We start from the raw sequence: 25,482 nt of genomic DNA, 5'->3' as shown, positions 1-25,482 counted from the left end.
TCCAAGTTTCCCGACCAAGAATATTTGGGTAAGAAGTAGCAGAACAGCCTTGGACCCTGGAAAGTTGAAAACTGGCAAGTTGCAGATCTTTAAGCCTCTAGAATGCCTGTGGTTCACCATGGGGTTGAGAAAGTTGTGTTGGTAAATTTTTGGGATGGAGAATGCACTGCCCAGATCACTTGCTTGCAGAAGAGTGATTGTTAGAAGTAAACAGTGCCTTCTGCCAGCAGAGAATTGGAAGGAATCAGAGAGAAGTGGTCCTTCCTTCTGCATCCCCCCCAAAGCAGGTGTTCAGTCCTCAGGAACTTAGGTACCAAAAAGGGCAAACATGCTGGAGTTGCCTTAGGCATTTTATAAATTACCACTCTGTGTAAGTAGAAACTGCTCTGCAAACATTTTCAAAAAGACAAGACAAGACCACCAGGGAGACCCAGACTGACCACTGTATAGAGGACAGCAGTACTTCTCATTTCCAAAACCTCATATATCACATACCTAGGATTGCCCAAATGAAACATTTTCTCTGCTGGGGAAATTATGAGCATCATCTGAGACTGTCATTTAGTATGATGAGGTCCACCTCTTGTTGCTTCTCTTTTCCATTTATTCTTCAATCAGTCTATCATTGGTATTTATCGAGAAATTTATGTCAGAGCACTGTACTAAGTGCTTGAGAGAGTGCAATACAACAGAGTTGGTAGACATGACCCCTTACTGCAAGGAACCTACAGTCTAACAGAAGAATTTAGAGACTTGCTTACTTTTGTTTTGATCACTTGAACAGGGCTCTTGGGATTGTTCTTTTTTTATAGCATTTGTTAAGTACTTACTATATGCCAGGCACTGTACTAAGCACTGGGGTAAATGCAAGATAATCAGGTGTAACCCAGTCTGTATCCCACATGGGACTCACAGCTTGAATCCCCACTTTACAGGTTAGTTAACTGAGGCACAAAGAAGTCTCAAGTGACTTGCCAAGATCAATTAGCAGGCAAGTGGCAGAGGCAAGATTAGATCCCAGGTCCTCTGATTCCCAGGTCCATGCTCTTTTCAATGGGCAAACTGCTTTCCTTCTATTGTGTAAACTATCTGTCTGCCAGGCTTCCCCAATAGATTGAAAGATCCTCAAGGGCAGAGACAATATCTTCTACTTTTAGCAACTATTCCGGAGCACCTAATTCAGTGCTCTAAAAACAGTAGACACTTAATAAGTTCTGTAGCTGATGATAATGGTGATGTAGAGCCAATGTCCACTGAAGAAAGATACACAAAGATCATAATGATGATGGTATATACTCATCACTTACCGTGGGCCAGGCATTGTGCCAACCAGTAAGTAGGGTTTTGTACAAGATAATCAGGTCAGATAGAGTCCCTTTCCCACATGCAGTTCATAGTCTGAGACAGATGAGGAAATTGAGCATAGAGAAGTAAAGTGGTTTGCCCAAGGTCACCCAACAGGCAAATGGTGAAGCTGGGATTAGAAGCCAGTGTCCTGACTCCCAGTCCCATGTTCTTTCCACTAGACCTCAGTGCCTCCCCATAGAGAGATTAAGTGTCTTTCTAAAAATACAAAGCATCAGGACAGGAAACAAGTTTGTCATTACTTATGGTATTGTTCCACCTCAAGTACATGGCAGTATACAAGATTTAGGACATTTTCACTACAACCTGATTGTTGTGATGTGAGCACGCCCAGTGCCTAGTAGTAGTTATTTACTCGCATCTTCCTGGAGCTAGATGACTCGAGCTGCATCCCACAAACAGAATCCCATACCTGATAAGAAACATCAGAGCATTTTATTTATTCAAGAAGGTACCTGAATTTGGCATTTTGGACTTTACCCAGGTTAGCCTTATGTTCCAGTTTAGCAGGGGCAGCCCTAGATTTTACAGGCTAGACAGGGCAGATAAAAACAAATTTACAAATAACCAAGTTTAGGGACTGTGCTAAGTAAACTGGTCAATTTCCTTCCACCAACCCTAAGCTATTGTAGTTCATTTTAAATGATTACTATGGGTGGAGCACTGTAATAAGTGCTGGGGTAGATTCAAGTTCATTAGATGGAACACAGTCCCTGTCCCACAGGGGCTCACAGGCTAAGAAGAAGGGACAACAGGTATTTCATCCCCATTTTATAGATGAGGAAACTGAGGCATAGAGAAGTTAAGTGACCTGTCCAAGGTCACACAGCAGGCAGTGTCAGAGCTAGGATTAGAACCAAGGTCCTCTGACTCCCAGGCTCATGTTCTTTCCACTAAGCCTTGCTCTGGCATATCACATTACCCTGTTGCATTTTCCCAAGCACTTAATACAGTTCTCGGCACACAGTAAGCACTCAGTGTGTAGCATTGATTGATCATTCAATAAATTAATAGTACTTTTGTGGTTGCTCATTTTCCTGTCTTCAGCAGTTGGGGATTTGTAGCTCAGACGTCCCAGAATGCTGAGGAACTTTAACCCTACACTTTCTCGGGCTCACTGAGAGGAAAGGGAAAGCTGGCTAGACAAGTTAACCAGGTTGATTTGCCACCTAGGGATCATGTCCCCCCCCTCCACAAAAATAACACAATCAGCTTGACTAGAATAATAATTTTTAAAAAGAGGAATTTTAAAGAATTCTCCACTAAGACATCCCTCTCTAGCCCTCAAACTCAGGCTGCAGGGAAGAGTCACGGTGAGGCAATTGTGCTGTGGGGAATAAAGTAGGATGATGGTAAAACAGGAAATCCTCAAATAGGTCCTTCAGAATGGCGCTGGAATCCAACTCTCTAGTTCACCAGCGCTTGCTTTTCATGATTCCCCTGGGTCTCTGGAGTGGCATCAACATCATTTAGGTTATAAGATGCACTCGCAATAGGGATTTCAATCGTCCTGGCATCGGAACCTAGAGGCAAAATGGAGAAACCAGTCAGTTACTTCCCACAAATCTCATGTCTAGGGAAGCACTGCATCTCCTGGGAAAAGATGGGCACATTTCAGGTTCTTAACTTGGGATGGAGTTTTTTCAAATTCCATTTTGAGTTCAACGTCCACCCAATGAATGATATCCCCTATGAAAATACATTGTATGATGAATCTCTGTTACCTTTATGTACTTCATGACTGTTTTATGGGTCAGATTCATCTCATATCTGGTCCTCCCTGTTTATATTCCCCATTTCAACTCATTGAACAGCAGTACTTGGGGTATCCTGCTGTCATTCATTCTTCTCAAATAATAACAATAATAATAATAATTGTGGCATTTAAGTTCTTACTATATGTCAAGTACTATACTAAGGGCTGCGGTAGATACAGAATAATCAGGCTCCACATGGGGCTCGCAGACTCAGTGGGAGAGAGAACAGGTGTCCAGAAATGCTCAGAGAAAGTGAGATGTGACAAAAATTGCTTGGATGCCAATGGATCTGGATGCCTGCTAGAACGAGAACCCTTTTGTTTGGGATCCGTTCTTGCCATTCATTGTTAAGTACAGCACGAAGCTGGAGTTAGTGAGACTACCCTGGAATTCACAAGTTTGCATCTGGAAGGAAAAGCTACCATTCTCACCATCCCCACATACACCCCTTCCAACCCCTGGAGAAGTGCAACTAATTCCGCAAGTCACCAGACATCCCTATACCCCGAGGAGTAGCCCAGCAATGGAGCAAAATTTGGCCCATCCTCCCAGAATCCTTTAGGGAAGCCTACAATTCAGGAAGAGGAGGATAATCTAGATGGCCTGGGCTATTCCTCCTTCCTGTCATTCTGGCTCCTCTGATTACATCCCAGGAGAAAAAGGAGGAGGTGACAGAAGCCATAAGAGGCGCTGAATGATCTCAATTAACTCCGGGCTCTCTGAAGTCCCAAACTCGTGGGAACTTGCATGAGTTTTATGTGTTTTTTTTGAAAAAATGTAGATTATAATATCACATGGTGGCATCTGATCAAAGTCTAAGCCTGGGACATTCCCACACACAGCCTCGTGCTTTGTAGACATCACTGAGCACTGGGGCTTTGAGGGGCTTTTCTTCTCCCCTTCTCTGTTTTATTATTATTGAAGAGAAAATTTGTCTGGTCACTGCTTCAGAAAGAACAAGGGCTTCTTGCACAGAGGTTTCTGTAGTGAAATCCTTCCTGGAATTTAGAGACAGCTTCCTGCTTAAAAGTTAACCTAAGTCATCTTTGCCCTTAAGTGGATTGCTGCTCTAACATCACCCTTACCTGCATCACTCTTACCCTGAGCCTAAAGCTCTCCAGGAAGGACTATTTACAGCCAATCATCAAAATTTCCCGGGTCTTTTTTTTCCAGTTTTTACCCAAGTGCCAGAGTGAAAATTGTCAAAATAGTATGCTTGACACTTTTTCTAAACCCTGGGGATGTTTGTTAACCCAAATCCCTGTTGCTCCAGCAGCATGTGGTCCCCCTGAAAGCCTTGCTTCTGTTTCCTTCTCTTTAGCCCTCTGCTTGGCTTCTTTGGGATTCCCCCGCCACCGAAGTACACCTGCAGAGGCTGTAATTTAAGGTGTTGAATTTGATCCCCTTGTAGTCTGAGTCCTTGTCACCTGCTGTCTCTGCCTGGGTAGTTGCTATCCAAGAGCATAGCTCGGGATTTAGTTTCAGGAAGGTTAACAGCAGGGTGCTAGATAAGGAAAGACTGTAGCTGGGGTCCAATCCCCAGGAGAATCCATCTAAGACTTGATTGGGGCTTTCAGGTTTTCAAGCATTGTTTCTTCAGCATTTTACTGGATGGGGGGCATCGAGCTTCTAACAGAAATACATAAACACACACACAAATGCAGGGGCACACACCATCACCACCCCCATTTTAGGCAGTATGTCTAGAAAAGGCCTCTCATGTTGTACATAGAGCAAGGAACCCAGGGTAGTAGACAAAATAAATTGCACAGTCTTGCCAGTTGGTTTGTGGGTGACTGGTAGTGAGGGAAAGAAATCCAATCCGGGAAGGAGACACCCAAGTCTCCTGGAGACTTGAGTGCCAAATGCATTTTGAACTCAGATAAGGAATGGCATATTGAAGATGCTTTTTTTTTTCCTATATGAGGCTTCACTGATCTGCCATGTCTTCCCCTTCCTGGTCCTTAGCAGTGTGGCCTAGTGGAAAGACCAGGGGTCTGGGAATCAGGGCAACCGGGTTCTAGTCCCAGCTCTGCCACTTTCCTGCTGGGTGATCTTGGGCAAGTAAAATGGGGATTCAACACCTGTTCTCCCTCCCCTTAGACTGTGAGCTCTCATGTGGGACAGAGACTGCGTCTAACCTGATTATCTTCTATCTACCCCAGCACTTATTACAGAGCGTGGCACATAGTAAGCACTTAACAAACACCACAATTATTGTTGTTATTTTTCTGGACCTTTCAGAGACAACCTGTGGTATCCCAAGTCAGTAATAGAAGCCAGGTGGGAGCCCTAGAACTCTCCCGCTTTCAAGATATTCGGGATCATCCTGGGCCTATAGATAAACCATCCTCATTCCCAAGAATGGAAAGCATCAGTTCCACCCCACCCCACCCTGATCGTCAGGGCAGGTTGTGAGCGCCCCAGATGTAGAATGGTCAAATCATTAGTGGCATTTACTGAATGCTTACTGTGTGTGGAGCAATGTACTAAGTGCTCGAGAGAGGCACGGTACATTTGAGTTGGTAGACACGTTCCCTGCCCACAAGGAGTTTTACAACCTAGAGGAATTCTAGACGGAAAGAACAATTTAAAACCTCCTCTAACTGGAAAACCCATTCTAAGAAACTCCAGCAGTGCCCTTAATAAAACCTGAGAGCGGTAGTTTCATTCTCAACGGAAACAGGTGGACAGGGAGAGGGATGCTTAGAGCAAAACAAATTTGCTTAAAAAAATGCTGACCCCCTCCCCCCAAGGCACCATTGATGGCATGCCCCATCATTGAGTTTACTATCTTTCATCTGGATCTAGATGTGCCTTTTAAAAGACATGGCCTCTAGACCCTCTTTTGAGAGTATCTCTGGGTAGGTAAAAAAAAATGTGGGTGATCTGGACAAACCAACAGATCCCCTGGGAGGGGAGGAAAAGAATGTGAACTCCAGTTACGATTGGGGAAAGTAACAATTCCAGAAGGATGACATCATTTTTTCAGAACAAGGAAAGTTATGCTTTCAAGCCCTGAGATTTCCTGCTTCCGTAGCCACCCCTCCAACATGGGCAGGGAGCAGAGTGGGTTCTCTGCCTCAATTTTCCCAGCATGTCCACCATTACTGAGCTCTTCCCACTGAATGGACTGACACCTCATCCAGCACCATCTCGTGGATGGTGATACCCACCTCTGCTGCTGCTCTATCATCTCATCCCAGTAGTAGGCCTTGACACAACCTCTGTACATTGTCAAAGAAATCCCTGGCCAATCAGAAGATGGAAGGCCCCTGCTCCTGAAAGGCCCACATAGCTTATGTGTGGTTACCAGCAGCCCGTGGTGCTACTTTTTGTGGCCCCCAGAAGTGAGTGATCATTGATACCCAGTTTGGCCCAAGCATTTCCAGCTCAGTAGCAGTGGAGCCCCTAAGTGAAGAAGAGGGCTACAGAGTCGGTGAGCCAAGTTTCATCGTGTTTTCCAATAGGTTTCCCCCTGACTGTCTAGGTTCTACTTCCTGTCTGGGCCTGCCCAGCAAATGAATTTGAGCTGCAGTTGCTAGTGTGCCAAGATGTAAAATAGCAGTTTTTGCAGGAGGTGCAGAATAGAAGCCTCAGCATTCATTATTCTTTCTGACAGCAGGCTCCCAAACCTTCAGCTCAAAGCGAAGGTCAGACCTTGTCACCCAGAAGGGGGTTGGCAGGGGCGGATGATACTGTGAGTGCTCAATGGGAGGGCCTATAGGAATAAGGCTAGTGAGGGTTAATGACACGGCTGGAGAGTTGGGGGGTTGTGGCAGTTGGGGCAGGCTACCAGGGCTCATGCTACCTCACAAACACTGAGTAAATGTTGATATGGCCTTTAGGGTGTCTCCACCCTGCTCAGGAAGTGAGATTTCTCATTTCAATCAATCAACCACTGGTATTTATTGAATGCTTACTGTGTGGAGAGCACTGTAGTAAGCTCTTGGGAGAGTACAAGGTACTGGAGTTGGTAGATGTGATTGCTGCCCATAAGCAGCATGGCCTAAGAGAAAGCATAGAGGCCTGGGAATCAGAGGACCCGGATTCTAATCCCAGCTATGCCACTACTCTACTGTGTGACCTTGGGCAAGTCACTTAACTTCTCTGTGCTTCAGTTCCCTCATCTGTAAAATGAGGGTTAAGACTGAACCCTTTGTGGGACAGATACTGTGTCCGACCCAATTACCTTGTATATTACCTGTCCCAATATACCTGTGCTTAGTACAGGGCCTGGCACATAGTAAGAATTTAACAATACCATTTTTTTTAAAAAAGAGCTTACAGTCTACGGGGGAGACAAACATTAAAAAGTACATAAAAGATAGGGGAAATAGCAGACACATTCAGGAATTTGTCTGCAGAGAGGTTTCCTCAGAGGGCAAAAGATAGTGCTGGAAGGAGTCCTCTGCTAGGAATTTCTCAGGCCACATTTGTCACTGAGGCAGAGGCAATGTGGCCTAGTGGGAAGACCATAGAACTGGGAGTTAGAAGACCAGTATTTTAATTCCAGTTCTCCACTCTCGCTGTGTGACCTAGGGCAAAGTGAAGTAACCTTTTTGTGCATGCTTCTTCATCTTTAAAATATAGGCCTTTACCCCTTACAAGGTGAGCCAGGTACTGATTTGAATATATCTAGTCTGGCATTTGGCACATAGTAAAAGCTTAGCGTGGCTCGGTGGAAAGAGCTCGGGCTTTGGAGTCAGAGATCATGGCTTCAATTCCCGGCTCCGCCATTTGTCAGCTGTGTGACTTTGGGCAAGTCACTTAACTTCTCTGAGCCTCCGTTACCTCATCTGTAAAATGGGAATTAAGACTGTGAGCCCGCCGTGGGGCAACCTGATCACCTTGTAACCTCCCCAGCACTTAGAACAGTGCTTTGCACATAGTGGTGCTTAATAAATGCCATTATTATTATTATTACTATTATGATGAGGAGGAGGCGGAGGATATGCTTTCCCCCCACCCAAGGTAGATGACAGGGACCTTTCTTCCCAGTAGAAATGAAGGAGAAAGTTCCCACTGAACTTTCCTGACTGCTGGGACAGCCGTGGGAGCAGAAGAAAGCAGGAACTTCACTTTCTCCCAGTGGATGGTCCTGGGAACTTGAAAATGCAACCACGTGGTTTTTTCTGGGCCTTGTGAACTCAAGGTCAGTCAATCAGGCAATTGTATTTATCGAGTGCATACTGCATGCAAAGCACTGTACTAAGCACTTGGGAAAGGACAATATAAAAATAAACAGACACATTCCCGACCCACAACCAGCTTACAGCCTAGAGGGCTCAGGCACTGGCCAGTCTCTTACTGGTAGAATAGCACTTTAATACTGTGCTCTGCACAAAATAAGTGCTCAATAAATACCATCGATTGAGAATAAATCCAGGACCATATCATACCTTGGTATCTTCTATCCCCTGCACTTCGTACAGTACCTGGGACACAGTAAACACTTAACAACTTCTACAATTGTTAAAAATCAAATGAGTCCCTGAGAGGCCAAGATATGGTGGACCGGTCAAAGAAAGAAAGATGAGAGTTGTGCAGTCTCAGCCACAACTATCTGAAGGTGCAATGACTCTGCATTCCTGGTGACATACATTCTAGCATTGTAATGAAAACATGTGGCACCAAATGTTGGAATAGTGCAAATACATTTATTTTTGCTTTGACAAGTCATTTTGATTGTTTATTTTTCTGTCTAAAATGAAACGTTCTTCTGTATAAAATGTCCTGGACTACCCAGGATGTGCAAAGCCCCGATTTGGAGAATACCAGAGTGCTGTCAAAGGCAACCTGGAGGCTAGGAGGTGAACCAACTCAGGATCATTTGGGTCCCTTTTAGGGCAGTAGAAGCTTTGGCATTGTTCTCCGCAACTGTGTTCTAAACCTAGCAATCCAAGTAAATGTGATTGAAACTATAACCTACAAACCCAGGGACACTTAGAGATTTAAGCTGAACCTAAAGGAAATTTTAATTTTAATCAATATTCATGCAGACACCACCTCCTCCCACCCAGAAATTAACAATGAGAAAAATGTACCCATGGCTAATAAACTAGCAGAAGGACAGGGCTTCTATTAGTACTCTTTAAATGGATGTGGTCAAACACTTCTAGAAAGTGGAAGGCAGCATGCCCTAGAGGAAAGACTACGGGACTAGGAGGAGACCTGAGTTTTAATCCCGGCTCCACCACTTGCCTGCTGTGTGACCTTGGGCAGGTCACTTAATATCTCCAGTCCTCAGTTTCCTCATCTGTAAAATGGAGATTAAATACCTGCTCTCCTTCCTTATTCAACTCTGAGCCCCATGTGGGACAAGGGGCTGTGTATGATCTAATTCTTTTGTAACTACCCCGCTGCTTAACCCAATTTAATCAAGTCAGACACTGTCCTTGGCCCACGCAGGGCTCATCCTCTAAGTAGGAGAGAGAACAGGTATTTAATCCCTATTCCACAGATGAGAGACCTGACGCACAGAGAAGTTAAATGACTTGCCCAAGGTCACGTGGCAGGCATGTGGTAGACGTGAGATTAGAACCAGGTCCTTGCTGTCTCCCCCAGACCACACTGCATCCTTGGGATAGGGAACGTGCTACCTCTTGGTTTTGTACTCAAGTGCTAAGTACAGCACATTGCATTCACTGGTTGATCAATAAATGACATTACTTTTGGTCCAGCCTGGTTTGAGGCAGAACTCTGCAGGTCTGTACAATTTGCATGGCCCCCGTAACCCACTACGGCAGTCAGGGAGAGCACTACTCTCCGTGTGTCAACTTACCCACCCTAATTCCAGACCCGCAGTTGTATTTAGCTGTAAGAGTTAGAATTGGCCTCAAGGTCATTTTCTATTATTAAAAATTTACCCTGAGCATTTCAACAAGAGGTACATGTTGAAAGCCAGCAACACTTTGCATGTTTCTGTCTTGAGTCGGGGGCAGATTTTAAGCCCCCTACTGCAGCAGCGGACATTGCTTCTGGGTCCCCGGGACCAGACTGCCCTGCTCCCAGATCACATCTGCGAATGAAAAGTTGTTCTGCAGAGCCTGCGTTCAGCCCTACCAAACTCAAATCACCAACCAGCAGCTGTGCGTGGGAACCAGTGGAAAAACGGAAGTCAAAGCCATTTCATTTACTACACCGGGAAAGATCATAAGGTAGGTGGCATTTTAACATATCCATCCTGATGTTGTAGTATCAGAGAAACACCTCACTTCCACTTCATAAGGGGAAGAGGGGTTAGCACCCATTGCTGCCCTCCCCAAAAGAAGAATCAGAGACATTCTGTATTTCAACCAAGTGTTCTGGAGATCGGTTTCTAATCTCCACAGGAATGATCCTGCCATTGCTGTGACTCCAGGAGAAAGGGGGCTGTTTCTTCCGGGGCACTACCACCCTTGGTAAACAGGGGATTCTGGGGGTAATGGGTTACCTTCAGACAGCATGCCTAACGCCTCATCGGAATTGTTCCCATTCACCACCACCATCTTCCCCGGGGCGTAACTTTCATAGTTGAGAGATGATCCCACGGGAGAGCTGTAGGCATGGTCAGCAGCGGATGTGGTCATCGAGTCCCACTGGATTTCTTTATGGTGACACTTCCAGTCCAGGTGGCACCCCGTCCAGCCATAGAAAGCCATGGAGAAGAGGAATCCCTGCAGTGGATTCAGGATTCCCTATGAGAGAAAGGAGAGCACAGGATGGCCCATGAGTCTCACTGAATCAACTGCATGGACTCACGTGAGGGTACTCAGGTGAATGTTGGCTTTCACATAGGTTGGAAGCCTTTGCTGGAGATGGAGCTTCTGGGATTGTTGACCTCATGTCTGACAGACAACCAGACCCTGCTATCTCTTGTCTCTCCTGACCACACGTCCTCCTATCCATCCTCCTCGGACATACCTACTCTCCATTACTGATAAAAGGAATTTTTTTATCTAAGATGCTCATCTATATTATGGTTATGATAATGAGGTTTGGTCGCCTCAGTCCCAAGGATCTAACATGGCTAGGAATACCAACCCCAGTGATGATCCTCTGGGAGGCCACTGTTCTCAAAAGCCCTTCTAAAATCACAACTCCTTCAGGATATAATTAATAATAGTAGTAATGATGGAATTAAAGCACTTAATAGGTCCCAAGCACTGTACTAAGCACGGAGGTAGATACCAGATAATCAGATTACACACAGTTCCTCTCCAACATGAGGCTCACAGTCTAAATGGAAGAGAGAACTAGTTGCTTTACCTTTCTCTGACTTAACTCCTCATCCTATTTTCTCTCCCTCTGCCATCACTTAATGCATTTGTGTCCTTGGCCCACACCCTCCTCCCCTATAGCATTTATCTAATGATCTTTATATGATGTTACCTATTATTTATTTGTAGTGTCAGTCTCCCCTTCTAGATTGTAAACTCCTTGAGGACAGGGATCCTTTCTACTTACTCTAGTGTACTCAAAGTTCTTAGTACAATGTTCTGCACACAGTAAGCTCTCAAATATCACTGATTGATAGGGAGAGAAGGTGAAAATGGCATCACTAATTGGAATTAAAATGAAAATTGAGCTGAAAATCACCTTAGACGTATCAATTTCTCTGGTTTATTTCAACTGTACATTAGCCCATCATCCCAGCCATCCAAAATATTTTAGCAGTGTTCAAGAGGAGCTCAGAGGCCAAAGGTTTATAGAATCCTGGACATAAAATCCTGAGCTAGCTGTTAAAAATGTTTGTGAAATAGATACTCTTTATTTCCTTCTTTCTTGTGCTAAGTTCACAAAATCTATTTGAACAAAGCACAACTCCAGTGGACAAGTTTAGCATAACTTTAGATTTAAGCATGAGTTGCCTTGTTCAAAAGGCCTTTTTCATATGGCAGGATTTCATCCTTTCAAATAGAGTGTAAATATTTACTCTGGTTTGCTCCAAACCCCTGTGGCCATATTTGCAAAACAGTGAACTCTATTGCTGCTCCCCACCTTTAAAAAAAAACAAAAAACCAAGGCACAGGAAAATTCCAGGTTGACTTACCATTATAAACCACGTGATCATAGCTGCATTTCTGACATTTTTCAAGGGGCTTCCATTGATATCTGGCTGCATTTCAAGGTAGAACAAAAGGCCCTCGTTGATGATATTTGACAACCAGCTGTGGTAAGGTTGTGAGAGCAGGGGAAAGCAAACAGGAGAGAGGGACTTAGTTTTTGAAGATCACCATCCCCTAGCATCCAGCTAAAAGCCCAGTTTTGGTGCTCTTGGCTGGGAATTACACATCTGTTGGCTGCTGATCATTACAGAGCATTTACTATGTACAGAGCACTGTACTTAGCACTTGAGAGAGTAAAGCACAACAAAATTAGCAGATGCGTTCATTCATTCATTCAATCGTATTTATTGAGCGCTTACTGTGTGCACAGCACTGTACTAAGCGCTTGGGAAGTACAAGTTGGCAACATATAGAGACGGTCCCTCCCCAACAGCAGGCTCACAGTCTAGAAGGGGGAGACAGACAACAAAACAAAACATGTTAACAAAATAAAATAAATAGAATAGTAAATATGTACAAATAAAATAAGTAGAGTAATAAATATGTACAAATATATATATATATATACACTCAGTCTGGAAAGGCCTTCTGGAGGAGGTGAGCTCTCAGTAGGGCTTTAAAGCATGCAAAAAGCATGGAACCGGGAGTTGGGGGATATGGGTTTTACCCCCAACTCCACCATTTGCTTGGTGTGTGACTTCAGGCAAATCACTTGACCTCTCTGTGTCTCTGTTTCCTCATATGCAAGAAGGACAAAATTCATGTTCTCTCTCCACCTAAGACTGTGAGTCCCGGATGGTACAGGAACTTTGTCTGACCTGATTATCTTGAATCTACTCCAGGGCTCAGTACAGAGCGTGACAAATAATAAACACTTAAACATCACAAGTATCATTACTGTTATTTTTATTTTTACTGTTATTCTTATTATTGGTAGGATCAGCAAACTGGTAGACCTGCAACCCAGCAGCTAGGATGACTAGAGAACTGAGAAAGAAAATACAAGTAAGTACAATGCTGAAAAGACTATGTTGTCAGTAATAATTGTGGTGTTTGTTAAACACTATGTGCCAGGCACTGTACTAAGCACGGGGGGGGATGCAAGCAAATCAAGTCGGACTGAGCCGCTGTTCCCTGCCCATAGTGGGAGACAGTGCTCATAACCAGCAGTGTGAAGGAACAGCAGGTCAGGAGGACTTAGATTGAGAAATCCATCCTTCCCTCCTAGCCTCCGGCCAAGAGATCAGCAAAAGCCGACAAACTCTGGTGTTCCATGATGCTTCAGAGAGCCCAACGGGAAGGGGTTCATCCTGGATTGGATTCTTCCTGTTGCAAAATTCTCCTAACATGCAATTCATAACCTATCAGATGGAAGTCTTGCACCCAAAGAAAACACACATTGCAACACTATAACTAGATATGCAAAAATTAGAGACCAAGTCTGCACAGGATGAAACCAAGGCCTGATGAATCAGCATAGTTTTCCCACTCTAGGTGTTTGCAAACTTGTGTATAACCTGATTGGTAACTAATTTTTTGTACCAGATTCATCAGGGCAGCTAGAGTTCATGGGATTGTAGGTCCTACAGGAGGATTTCTCTTCTCTGAGGTTATGTCTTGTACTTGTTGAGCACTTTCTATGTGCCAATCACTGAACTAAATACTGGGGTAGATAAAAGATAATCAGGTTGGACACAGTCCCAATCCGAACTGGGGTTTACTGTCTAGGAGGGAGTAGGATTTAATCCCCATTTTACAGATGAGGAAACTGAGGCCCAGAGAAGTTTGGTGACTTGCCCAAAGTCCCATAGCAGACAAGTGGCAGAGCTGAGATTAGAACTCAGGTCCTCTGAGTCCCAGGCTGGTGCTCTTTGTACTAGGCCATGCTGCTTCTCAGGAATGACTCTGAACAAACCCACTGGTCTCTGCCTGCGAGGGTGCCAGTTCTGCAGAGGATTTGCAATTTAGATTTCCAGTCTCCACTGTGGCTTCCACTGCAAAACTGATGAAACTCCCAAGAAAGCCTTGCTTGTTAACCCTGCAGAGAGAGTTCAAAAGCCACACAGCCTCTTACTTCCTTCCTCCAGACCTGGGGGACGTGGGGGCGAAGCAAAGTTCTCCATCCTAATACCATCATTCTGCATTCCGTGGACCAGCCGGAGGGGCAGGGTGGAGAGAGGTTGGCAGTCAGGGCCTGAAATGCAGTCTGTCAGAAAACTAGAGGTGTTGACACTGGAATTCATGAGATGCGCTTACTGCACTTAGGGCCTGTGCCGTAAGAAACAGCCCTTCTTCTCTTATTGCTGACTTATGTTTCTACTTGTAGAAGAGGGTCAAGAACACATCTTTTCTCTCCGGGAAGACTCAACTGATGCCTTCCCCATCAGAACCATCTAGCCAGAAGGTTGGTGAACTTTCAGATGCTTGCAATCTGCTAGGAAGTTTTGAAAATGAGGATACTTTGCAGAGAAGCAGGGTGACCTAGTGGAAAGAGCACAGGCCTGGGAATCAGAAGACCTGAGTTCTAATCTCAGCTCTGCCATCTGCCTGCTATGAGACACTGGGCAAGTCACTTCCTTTCTCTGGGTCTCGAATCCTCATTTTACAGATTTAAAAAAATGGTATTTGTTAAGTGCTTACTATGTGCCAGACACACTAATATCTGTTCATCCACCTACCAAGACTGTGAGCCCCAGGAAAGATAGGGAGAGTCTCTCCTCATAATCTTGTATCTACACCAGTGCTTAGTAAAGTGCTTGGTACAGAGTAACTGCTTAATAAATATCATTATTATTATAATTATCATCCTCAGAGGGAGTGTCTGATCAGACTGCATTATGGCTAGTTCTACACTAGCAAATTATTCAGATAATTCAGGTTAAAAATACTCTTTGGCCTCAAAGCATCCGGTGTTTTCAGCAACATGTTTGGGGGGTTATTAATAATAATTCATAACTGTGGTATTTGTTAAGCTCTTACTTATCCCCATCACTAGGTACTCAGGTAGATACAAGCCACTCATGCCTGTCCCCTATGGGCCTCCCAGTCTAAAGGGGAGGGAGAGCAGATACTTAACCCCCAGTTTACAGATGAGGAAACTGAGGCACAGAGAAGTTAAGCAATTTGCCCAAGGTTATTCATCAGGCATGTGGCAGAGCTGAGATTAGAACCCAGTTCTCCTGACCGTCAGACCCATGATCTTTTCACTAGGTGAAGAGCTGCCTCTCCAGATGCAAACTTCCCTGTGAAGTTTGCAATTTGATACTATTAGTCCCCTGGAAAAGGTCCATTGGCACATTAACTCTGGTGAGGAACCTCTAAGAGACCACGTGTGTGCTTGAAGTAAACTTGAATGGCTTCCCAGAGCTTAGTGCACTGTGGCCTCACTTTCCTGTCCTCAGTAGATTTCCTCCAAGTGCAGCTAGCACAGCTTCAAAGGTTTCCTTTCTCAAACTACTTCTCTGTGAAATGTCCAGCTCACAGCTGGGTCAGGTGAAATAGCAAGCAGCAGCTCACATTCATATCCGTCCCCACTTCCCTAGCCACAAAAAGTCCAAAAAAATTACCAAATAATGAACACCAGCATAATCTTGAAAAAGCGGGCTTGAATCACTGCTCCCAGGCGTCTCTCATTCTCAGTGTAAATACCTTGTCTTGCTTTCAGCAAAGAGGCCACTGAAAAGGATGAGGAATAATTATTGAAACAAAATCCTGTTCATTAGTCACAGGAGTCCTCTGAGGCCACTAAGAATGATGCAGATGAGGAGACAGAATAGGGACTCTGCCAATGATCTCTCTAGGACATCAAAACTGATGCCCCTAAGTGTTGGAATTGAACTCATCATCATCAAACACAATGCAGGGGAAAATGTACTGATTTAACCCCTCCACACTGCAACCCCCAAGTCTGACCTGTCTCCCAGAACACGTTTATTTTTGTGGTAAGGAAATCCAAACAGAAGCCTTCCCTGTTGCTTGTGAGGCGTAGGTACTCTGATCCCCGGTAAGCATGTTGACCATGCGGTGAGGGGGCAATCAGTGCTGTTTCTTGAACACTTACTGCCTGCAGAGCACTGTACTAAGTTCAGAAATGATCCCCTTGTGGCCTCTCAGATCCCAGGCCTTGATGAAATCAGATGATGGCATCAGCTACAGCATAACAAGCAAGCTCGGGATAGATGGTTGAAAGTGGACTACAACAGAAAATGGCCAAATGTATTTGCCATTGAATCCTCTTGAGCATGACAAAATTTGGAAACCTTTTTTTTCTTTACAACAAGGTTTCCCCTAGTCTAATCCGCTTATGGTGTCCGTGTAGAGGGTGAATGAAGGAAACAGACATCTTGCAAGGTCCCAGGAGGCTGGCATGTTGTAAATCTCACTTTAGGAAACACCAGATTAGAAGCCATTTTGCCCCATTATCTGTCTCAGGGCTGCTGGACTGAAGCCCTTCCTGTCATTGTGCAATCCCCCGCCCCCCAGCGCTTAAATACATATCCTTATGCTCCCCCGTTTCCCTTATCTGTAATATACATTGCCTGTCTCTCTCCCCATACAGATTGTCAACTCCTTGAGGGCAGGGATCATGCCTACCAACTCAACTGCACTCTCCCTCAAGAACTTAGCACAGTGCTCTGCACACAGTAAATGCTCAATAAATCCCATCGATCGATTGTCTGCACCAGCCGCGAGGTTTTTACCTGAAGCTATCGTTCTGTGGAACAGGACTGGGTTAAGTCCCAGGACGAGGAGGAGTGGGACGTATGTGGTGATGTAGTGTGGAACTGCGTGCTCCAGACCGTTTTCACAGCTGAGGGAAAAAAAAAAACAACTGTGGCCTTCTCTCTTGAACTGCAGAGCCTGAGTTTTCCGGGCTAAAGTCCTCCAGTTTATCAGGCTACCCAGATAAGAAGGTGAAAGCGAGGAGGGAAATGCACATATTAAACTTCTGACTCAACCTGAAGGAAATTTGACACGTCTTTGTGCTGAGAACAAGAAATGAGACGCAAATGGGAAAGGAAACAAGGACCCACATTCCTATTTATTACAGTGACAAGAGAATCCGTCAACTCTCTCTGGGAAGGAGGTAAAGAACCTCGCAGAAATTCTAAGAGGTAAAGGCAAGAGAAAGTATTTCATGAAGGCTTTTCTCAGCAATAGCGACAACAATAGTAATGGTTTACACTGAGTGCTTGAGAAGCACTTAGGATAGCACATATAACAGAAGCACAAAACACATTGCTTGTCTTCACTGTGATGGAATCAACTAGGCCTTGAAAAAATCTTAAATTTAGCCTGATAGCCTATGTAGGTAGTAATAGTATTAGGAATAATATTTACTGAGTGCTTACTATGAGCAAAGCTCAGCAGGCTGAGAAACAGCATGGCCCAGTAAAAAGAGGACTTTTTCAAAGCTCTCTGTGTAGCCCAGGGTTGAGAGGTGGGAGATTGAGTCTGACTTCTCTACTTATATTTTTCATCAAGAATTAGAACTCCTATTCATGCTGAAGTCCACAATCTATTCCAATTTCTATTCTACTTCATTCTCTTTCAGAGAGAAATTGGCTGGGTGAAACCTAATACAAGAAATAGTGACTAAAGGTGAGGCAATGGCAGAATGAGAAGATTATAAGTAATGAACCCCTTGAGGTCGAGAAGACATAATTTTCTCCATAGACAGATGATTCTGGCCCACTCTCTGTTTCTAATTTCCTTCTGCTAATCGGAGATCAAAGGACAAACCTGCCACTTGCCTTCATCAAAGGGATATGGCCAGGGCTACCTAGTAAGTTACATCAAAATCGGGTCATTTATAAGGGAGAACTGAATGAGCCCAAGGGTTTCCCACTTTCTAAGATCCACCTGGAAATCAAGGTGGCAGGGTGGTTGGAGAAGGTCCTGGGATTTGGAGAAGTGAAGGGGAGAGAACAGAAAGAGAGAATTTCCCTCCTAACCCTCCACCTAATAATGCTTCCTCTTCCTCAAATCAACCAATCATCATCAATCGTATTTATTGAGCGCTTACTATGTGCAGAGCACTGTACTAAGCACTTGGGAGAGTACAACACACAACAGAACTAACACATTCCCTGATAAAGTCTAGGGGACTGTAAAGGCTGTAATAGTTCCTTTTGGCCTTTATAAAGATCTCTCTCCCCTCTACTTATCTCTACTACCCTCCCACTACAACCCAGGTGTCACACTTAGCTCCTCTAATGCCAATCTATTCACTTGTCTTGCTCTAATGTGTCTCTCCCTCCCTCTTTACTTTCCCCTCTAATAGCTTCTTGTTCAAGAACTCCATCCTAAGGACTCCCTCCCCTCCCCCTTCACATCCGGCAAACCACTACTTTCCCCAGCTTCAAAGCCCTACTAAAAAAATCACATCGCCTCCAGGAAACCTTCCCTGACTAATCTCTCTTCCTTCCTCAATTCACCTCCTGCACCACTTACACACTGAAGTCCTCACCCCCAAACACTTAGATACTCTCTGCCCACTCAACACTTTTGATTTCTCTTTAAACTCTTGTTCCCCTACTGGTAATTTACCCTAGTGTCCGCCTTCTCTCCCCCTCTCCATAGACTAAATTCCCTGAAGGCAGGGATTGTAACTATTGTACTCTTCTAAGTGCTTAGTACAGTGGTCTGCACAGACTAAGCATACAGCACTAGTGATTTAAAAATGGAACTTATTTACACAGAAATGAACACTAAAATTGCTGTAAAACTCATACATCGGAATGGAGATAGCCCGATGTGGGACAGGGACTATGTCCAACCTGATAAGCTTGTATCTACCCCAAGGCATAGTAAAGTGCCTGGCACATAGTAAGCACTTTAAAAAAAATTGATAATCTGAGCTCTCTCTCTCTTTTTATGGTATTTGTTAAGTGAAATATGTGCTTGTAATCCAATGTGTGTCCAATGTGAATATAAATGACTTATTGGCTGGTGATTTCTGGCCCTTCCTTCTTGCCTCTAGGCTTTGGGTGGCTTTTTGCATTCATGCATTTTTGAAAATGGTTGTATTGGTGGACAAGGATTGTGTCTACTATCATAGTCTGCAAAATGCTTAGTACAGTGCTCTACACAGAGCAATAATAATAGTATTTGTTAACTGCTTAATACATGCCAAGCACTGACTCTTAAGTCAAGACAATCAGTCAGACCCAGTTACTGTCCCTTATGCGGCTCACAGTGTAAGGGAGAGGGGAGAACAAGCATTTCTTCCCCATTTTACAGGTGAAGAAACCGATGCCCAGGAAAGTTAACTGACTTGTCCAAGATCACACCGCAGGCAAGTAGCAGGGCTAGGATTAGAACCCGGGTCCTCTGACTCCCAGGCTCCCTCTCTTTCCCCTAGGTCAAGCTGCTTCCCACATGAGCTTCTCCCACTCACACAGAATAAGTACTCAATAAATACTACTGATGGTTTCACTGACAAATTAATGAGGCCACGTCAAGGTAAGGCTTACCTGGACATAGAAGGGTAGTAAAGCATAGCAACCCCCTCCACGCAGAGCAGGATGGCCAGACCCCAGGCCATAAAGTGGTACAGAAAGATTGTACTGGAGAGAAGGATAATAAAGGGGATAATGGACCAATTAGATTCAAGACCAATAGTTACAATTCATTCTCTCTGTAATGCTAATGAACTACTGATAGTAGGCTTCCTACAAATCCTGTCAACTTCTTGGAACAGCGTTCCTGGCTGATTTATCGTGCTATAACCAAGTAATAACTGTATTTTGATAACTATGTTCCCCATTTCTCATTACATTAATAATAATAATAACGATGGTATTTGTTAAGCACTTACTATATGCCCAGCACCGATCTAAGCATTATATACAAGTCACACTCAAAAAAGTTGCATTCAGGGAAGGAATGTCTTATACTCTGTGTATTTATTCAATTATTTGCCTTTCCACATTGCAACTATCTCTTCCTTCTCTCTGCTCCCAAGAGTTGTGTATGATTTTGCATTTTCCCACCTCCCCCATTCGATTGTAAGTCCCTGGAGGTTAAGGATTTTGACTTTTAGGTCCTATACTTTGTGACACACATAATACAAGTACTTTGCTCTCAGTAGGCATTCAGTACATACTATTGATGATAGAGATTATTGAGAAGTCAGAAGCAAGGTTAGGAACTTTAATTTGGGTTTCAAATTGCAAATGGGGGTGGTAGTGGTGTTTGTCTACAATTCCATAAGATCTCTTGGCCGGGCTTTTGAAAATCTTGACAAATGCTGGAAAAGCTGTCTAATTGGAGCTTTCTCTCTAAAAAAAACCCCCAAAACCCACCACCACCACCACCAAGAGAAAAAAACAATACAATATCCCTACCAGCCTGCATTAGAAGTTGGGATGTGTTTTTCATTATTTTTCACAGGAACCTGAATATTTCTGTGTTTTTTTTTTAATATCAGGTAAACGGTTATAAGTCTAAATGATATTAGCACCACGTGATGCTTTACAACTCAGAGCATATTTGTATTTGTTAAATGATCTAACTGATGCTTTGAATTTATTTTTGTATGCAGTATAACAATACTAATAATGATATATATTAAGCGCTTCCTTGGTGTCAAAGCATTGTGCTAAGCACTAGGCTTATTATGAGAGAATTAGATCAGATATTGTCACACCCAGTGCTCCCAATGTAACATATGAAATACATCATTTGAGTAATTTTAAAATTTGACAAGTTCATAAAGTCTGCATTTTCTATTTTCAAAAAGCATCCATTTAACCCTTTATACTTCTTTTCAATGAGGTGTTAAGATGTGATTTTAAATGCTAATTAAGAAGAATTGGAGAAATGTCTTTCCCAATTTCTCTATGAGAGTAGAATCAGTCATGATAATCCAGGTTGAAATTATATGTTCTGAATGGATACCTTGAGCCTGCTGACCTTCTAACAACGAGGTAGGCATCTACAGCATAGCAAAACAACCACCAGAAGCAAGCACTGTAGAGCAGTTGAATCCACATCTGTAAAAAGAAAAATACTGTTTCTGAAGAAGTCACTAGATTCCCAAGCCATCCATGAAATGAAACATTCTAAATGCCCTGCCTCTGACGTTACTGATACCACCCTGCAAATGCATTCAGTTAGGCACGTGGGTATAGGATAATATCCATCATGTGATAAATGGAATTTGCTTAGTTGATTTGACTGCACTTAATCTATCAGGCCTCAGGTATAACCTGTACCAGAATTAAGTAGCAAAATACACTGAAAAGGGGCTATGAAGTCCAAATGCTTATCTGTTTGTTTAAATAAATAAAAAATTGCTAGAGTTGTTAGGAATATCTCAGTTTAGGTGGAGTTAGGAAGAGAGAGGTGGAGAAAAGGGAGTAGGGGAGGTGAAAGAAACAGGAGAGGAAGAAAATAAGAGGAAATAAACGGATAGGAGAGAGGTAAAGAGAAGGCAGTGGGAGAAAAAGGAAGGAGAAAAATCATAAAGAACAGAACTAGAACATCAAAAACCACTTTTTCCCTTTAGACAGATCAATTTTAGATTGTGAGCCCACTTGTGTGTTCTTTCCCAGCACTTAGTACAGTGCTCTGCACACAATAAGCACTTAAGTACTGTTACCACTACAATTGACTGAGCAGGCGTTCTGTTTAATATGGTAGAGACATTTGCCTTTGCCCTTGCCCAGTTTTACCATGCCCTGATAAAGTAAAAAAGGAGAGGAAGTAGAAAAACAGTAGTAGGGCCCAAGCAGAAAGTCTGTGTAATTGTACTTACTGCACTCCCTACACAGAAAGTTGAGGGCCATCCATCTGTCCCATTCACCACCGAGATGTTTCCAACGAAATCTGGGAATCCTAACCACACTGTGGACCTGAATATTACACCTAAAGGAAGAATTCATTGACCTTCAGAGCCTGAATCACCATTGCAGTTTGAAAAACTGTAGCCAAAGAGAGACTAACAGAGTCCTAAAGCAAAAAGAATTGGGTTAATCTGACAAAACCATAATTGCTTAGCTTTCAACTTCATCCGCTTGTTTCATTCACTCAGCATCTGCCACTAAAACCGAGCATTTTCAGTTGTATGGATTAACCTCATTTAATCGAGCAAATTCACTACTTACCCAAATTTGCCCCAGCAAGTCTCAAGCTGAGATGTTTAAAAGGCATTTCCTAATTATCAGAAAATTATTAACTCTTTTCTTTTACCAGACTTATTTTTTCTCTCTCAAGTGGCTCCTTTCTACATTTTCTAAAACAAAGATCTTGATTTCCCTCTTTCTCTTTATGTACCTTGAACTCCTATGAAAAATGAAATGTTCCATTTTAATTCATGCTGCTTTGTTAACCAAAGTGGTATTTAAAGTTCTATTATTTTATTCCATTTTTAGAGAACCAGCCAAAGTGAAGGCAGAGGGCAACAACACCTGTGGAGTGGTGTGGATTTTTTGTTTTGTTTTACTTCCAGCTGCCTTTCTCTTTTCACTTCATTATTTCTTTATAATAATAAACAAGAATAAATCCTGGTCCTGACACACCTGCCTTTCTCTTCCTGAGCTCAAAGAAAGTAGAGATCTCTGGTTAACCCTCAAAGCAACCTGGGGAGAAAGGTATGGATTCAATTTAACTCTTGTTTTGCAGACAAAAGAACTGAGACCCAGAGAGGTTAAGTGACTTGACCATGATGACACAGCAGGGTAGAATGGAAACCTGAGCTGGGATGGCATCACCTCAATGTATTTTCACCTTAAATCTGAAACACCAGAATACCTCCCACTTTTGCATTTCAGTTGGTCTTTTCCAGGAGTTAGGCTCCTCTGCTTTTCAGGGGCCTTCCTAGAACTATTTGCTCTCATGAACCAAACATGATAAGGCACAGCACTAACCAAAGTGATGGTCCAGATTTCAGGTGTGTTGTTAGGAGGCTTGCCCAGAGGAGAAAGGGATTATTTTAAACAAAGGGCGATCCTCATTGTAAAATTGTTAGTTTAAAATCGTGTCCTGGATCCAGAGTTTTACAGTTGCCCAGACTGGCACGACTACACTTCAAGTCGATTTCAAAATTGTGTGTTTCTCCAAACCAAATTACAAGAAAATCAAGAGCTATGCAAGCTCTTCTCCCATCCTTTCACTGGCTCTCTCCCCCCAGGCGGGGAAAAATGATTATTCTCCCAATTAAGACAGCTTAAATTATGTTTTCCTTCCTAGTTGCTGTCCTGGCCAAGAAAGAGGAAGTCTCTTTTCCTCCCCTCAGCCCGCAGTCTTGGCATGATAAGATTTAATGATAACCAGCGATGAAACAGAATGAAGACGCCTGCTTACCCAGACAGCCAAGAAGGTCACAGGCAGAGATGAAGAGCAGGATGCTGGCAGAGGAGGTTTGAGTTAGTTTCCTGGGGCCTTGGCCTTGTTTGGGAAGGAGCTGGAAGATGCTGAGCAGGAAGTTGGCTGAAGCACTTCCCAGGCAGATGCCGTTGAAAACTTGAGGCTGAAAATTCAACATCAGTTGTGTGGCTGCGTCCCGGTTGGGGCAGCAGAAGGTCTCCAGCCTGGGAGAAGCCATGGAAGGGCCGAGGAAAAAGCAGAGACACTTCCTGCTGCATGGAGCTGTGTCTAAGCCTTAGCTTCCTCCTCCTCATTCTCCCCCATGTGTGCCCTGAGGGATCACACGATGAAAAATCATGTGCCATGGCTCATGCTTAAACCAACCCCCTGCAGCAGTCTTTACTTTCAGAAAGCAGCTTAGAACCAGGCAGGCCGGGGAAATCCATGATTTTTTTTCCTCCTTTCCCCACAGGATGCCAGTTGGGGGCTGTAAAGTCCTCTCCCCCGTCCCAAACTCCTTGATGTACCAAGGGGGAAACAAGAGATTGGGCTGGAGTCTGTGACCTTGGAAATCTTAACGAAAAGGCTGGGTTTCTAACTCTTCACCAGTATTCTCCCTTTGGCTCAATTAAAAAACATTCCACAGCCTCCAGTCTGCCTTTCCTGTCTCCACAAGTCCTGACGAGAGTGAATTTCTGGCTCACCAGTAATCTTCCTGACTTTGCCTTTGATATATCTCTCCTGTCTCTCTGACTCATAGGCACTCAGGCACCAGGAATAAACTGTGTTAGGGTTATAGGCCCTAACCAATCCAATCTCTGATGGGAGGATGTTCAACTTGCCCACACTGTAGCTCAAGAGAGCTTTTCCCTATTAGCCATCATAGAAGAGATATTTGAGCTGGGTTCTTTACAAACTTGGTACAGAGTACTGATCCCAGGTGCATGGCTATTTGCTCTCCTTGCTTTTCGTGGGGGCAGGAATTCTGTCTACTAATTCTAGTGCTCTCTCCCAAACACTTAAAACAGTGCTTTGCACCAAGTTGTGGCTCAGTATATGCTTGTGGTTGATTCCAGGAACACCACTTACCACATATAACTGTGACTCCGTTGTTGGGTAGGGACTGTCTCTATATGTTGCCGATTTGTACTTCCCAAGCACTTAGTACAGTGCACAGTAAGTGCTCAATAAATAAGATTGAATGAATGAATATAACTGGGTAGTTCTGCTGGAATTTTTGCCAGGTGAAAATGGTAGGGCATTTACCTTCAAGTTTGGGAATTTAAAGTCTCAACTTTTCTCAACTGACATTTTATTTTGGGTGAAAAGGAAAATCGGTCCCTGGACCCTGAATTATCTCTCAAATGCCCAATATATGCTTATCATAGGGAGGGAACATGTTTGCTAATTCCATTGTATTATACTCTCCCAAGCACTTCAAACAATGCTTTGCACATAAGTGCTCACTAAATGTAATTGATGAAATGGACCTATTTTTCTCTAGCATCCACATCTATGACTCCCAAATAGTGACTCCACATCATTTTCCTTTTCTTCTTAAACATAATAACCTTCTGAAAGTTTTCCTCAGGACCTTCCATAATCAATCTATTCTACCACGCTATTTTTCATCCTTCAAGTGCTACCCTGAAGTCTCTGCTCTAAATCACTCCCTAAAATACTTCACTTGCCCTGAATTTTTAAATAAGGCCCAGCTGGTCCCTAGTCAGGAGTTTTTCTCCTTAGTGGGAAGCCTCCGGCAGCAAACATTCTCAGGAGACAAACAGAAAGCTCTACTGAGACAATGGACAGCAGCTCTAAAAGATTACCGGCACCTCTCAGATAGCAAGTACGGCTACCTTCCACTACGGCTGCTTCTACAGAAGACAAAAATGGCTAAAAACCTTTACAAACCAACATCTACAGTACTGTGGCTCACAAAAATCTTAAGAAATACCCCAGTGTAGATTCGTCTCAGATCCCTGATAATGAGATTTGTT

General features: G+C 43.6%; 1 protein-coding gene across 1 annotated transcript; it reads right to left on the bottom strand.

Annotated features, from left to right (window-relative positions):
* Nucleotides 1–2,631: 2,631 nt before the first annotated feature.
* On the bottom strand, nt 2,632–23,720 carry GPR143 (G protein-coupled receptor 143). The gene is made up of 9 exons (XM_038757316.1): nt 23,480–23,720; nt 21,933–22,042; nt 21,074–21,168; nt 19,648–19,740; nt 16,873–16,982; nt 15,739–15,847; nt 12,157–12,274; nt 10,558–10,801; nt 2,632–2,888 (listed from the first exon to the last, which is right to left on the bottom strand). The coding sequence occupies exons 1-9, from the start codon at nt 23,718–23,720 to the stop codon at nt 2,773–2,775; spliced, it is 1,236 nt and encodes a 411-aa protein (XP_038613244.1). The 3' UTR covers nt 2,632–2,772.
* Between the last annotated feature and the right edge of the window lie 1,762 nt (nt 23,721–25,482).

The sequence above is a fragment of the Tachyglossus aculeatus genome, chromosome 15 (assembly GCF_015852505.1).
Source record: "Tachyglossus aculeatus isolate mTacAcu1 chromosome 15, mTacAcu1.pri, whole genome shotgun sequence".
Taxonomy (NCBI): domain Eukaryota; kingdom Metazoa; phylum Chordata; class Mammalia; order Monotremata; family Tachyglossidae; genus Tachyglossus; species Tachyglossus aculeatus.
The sequence above is the reverse complement of the archived record's forward strand: the minus strand, read 5'-3'. Positions and strand labels throughout refer to the sequence as shown.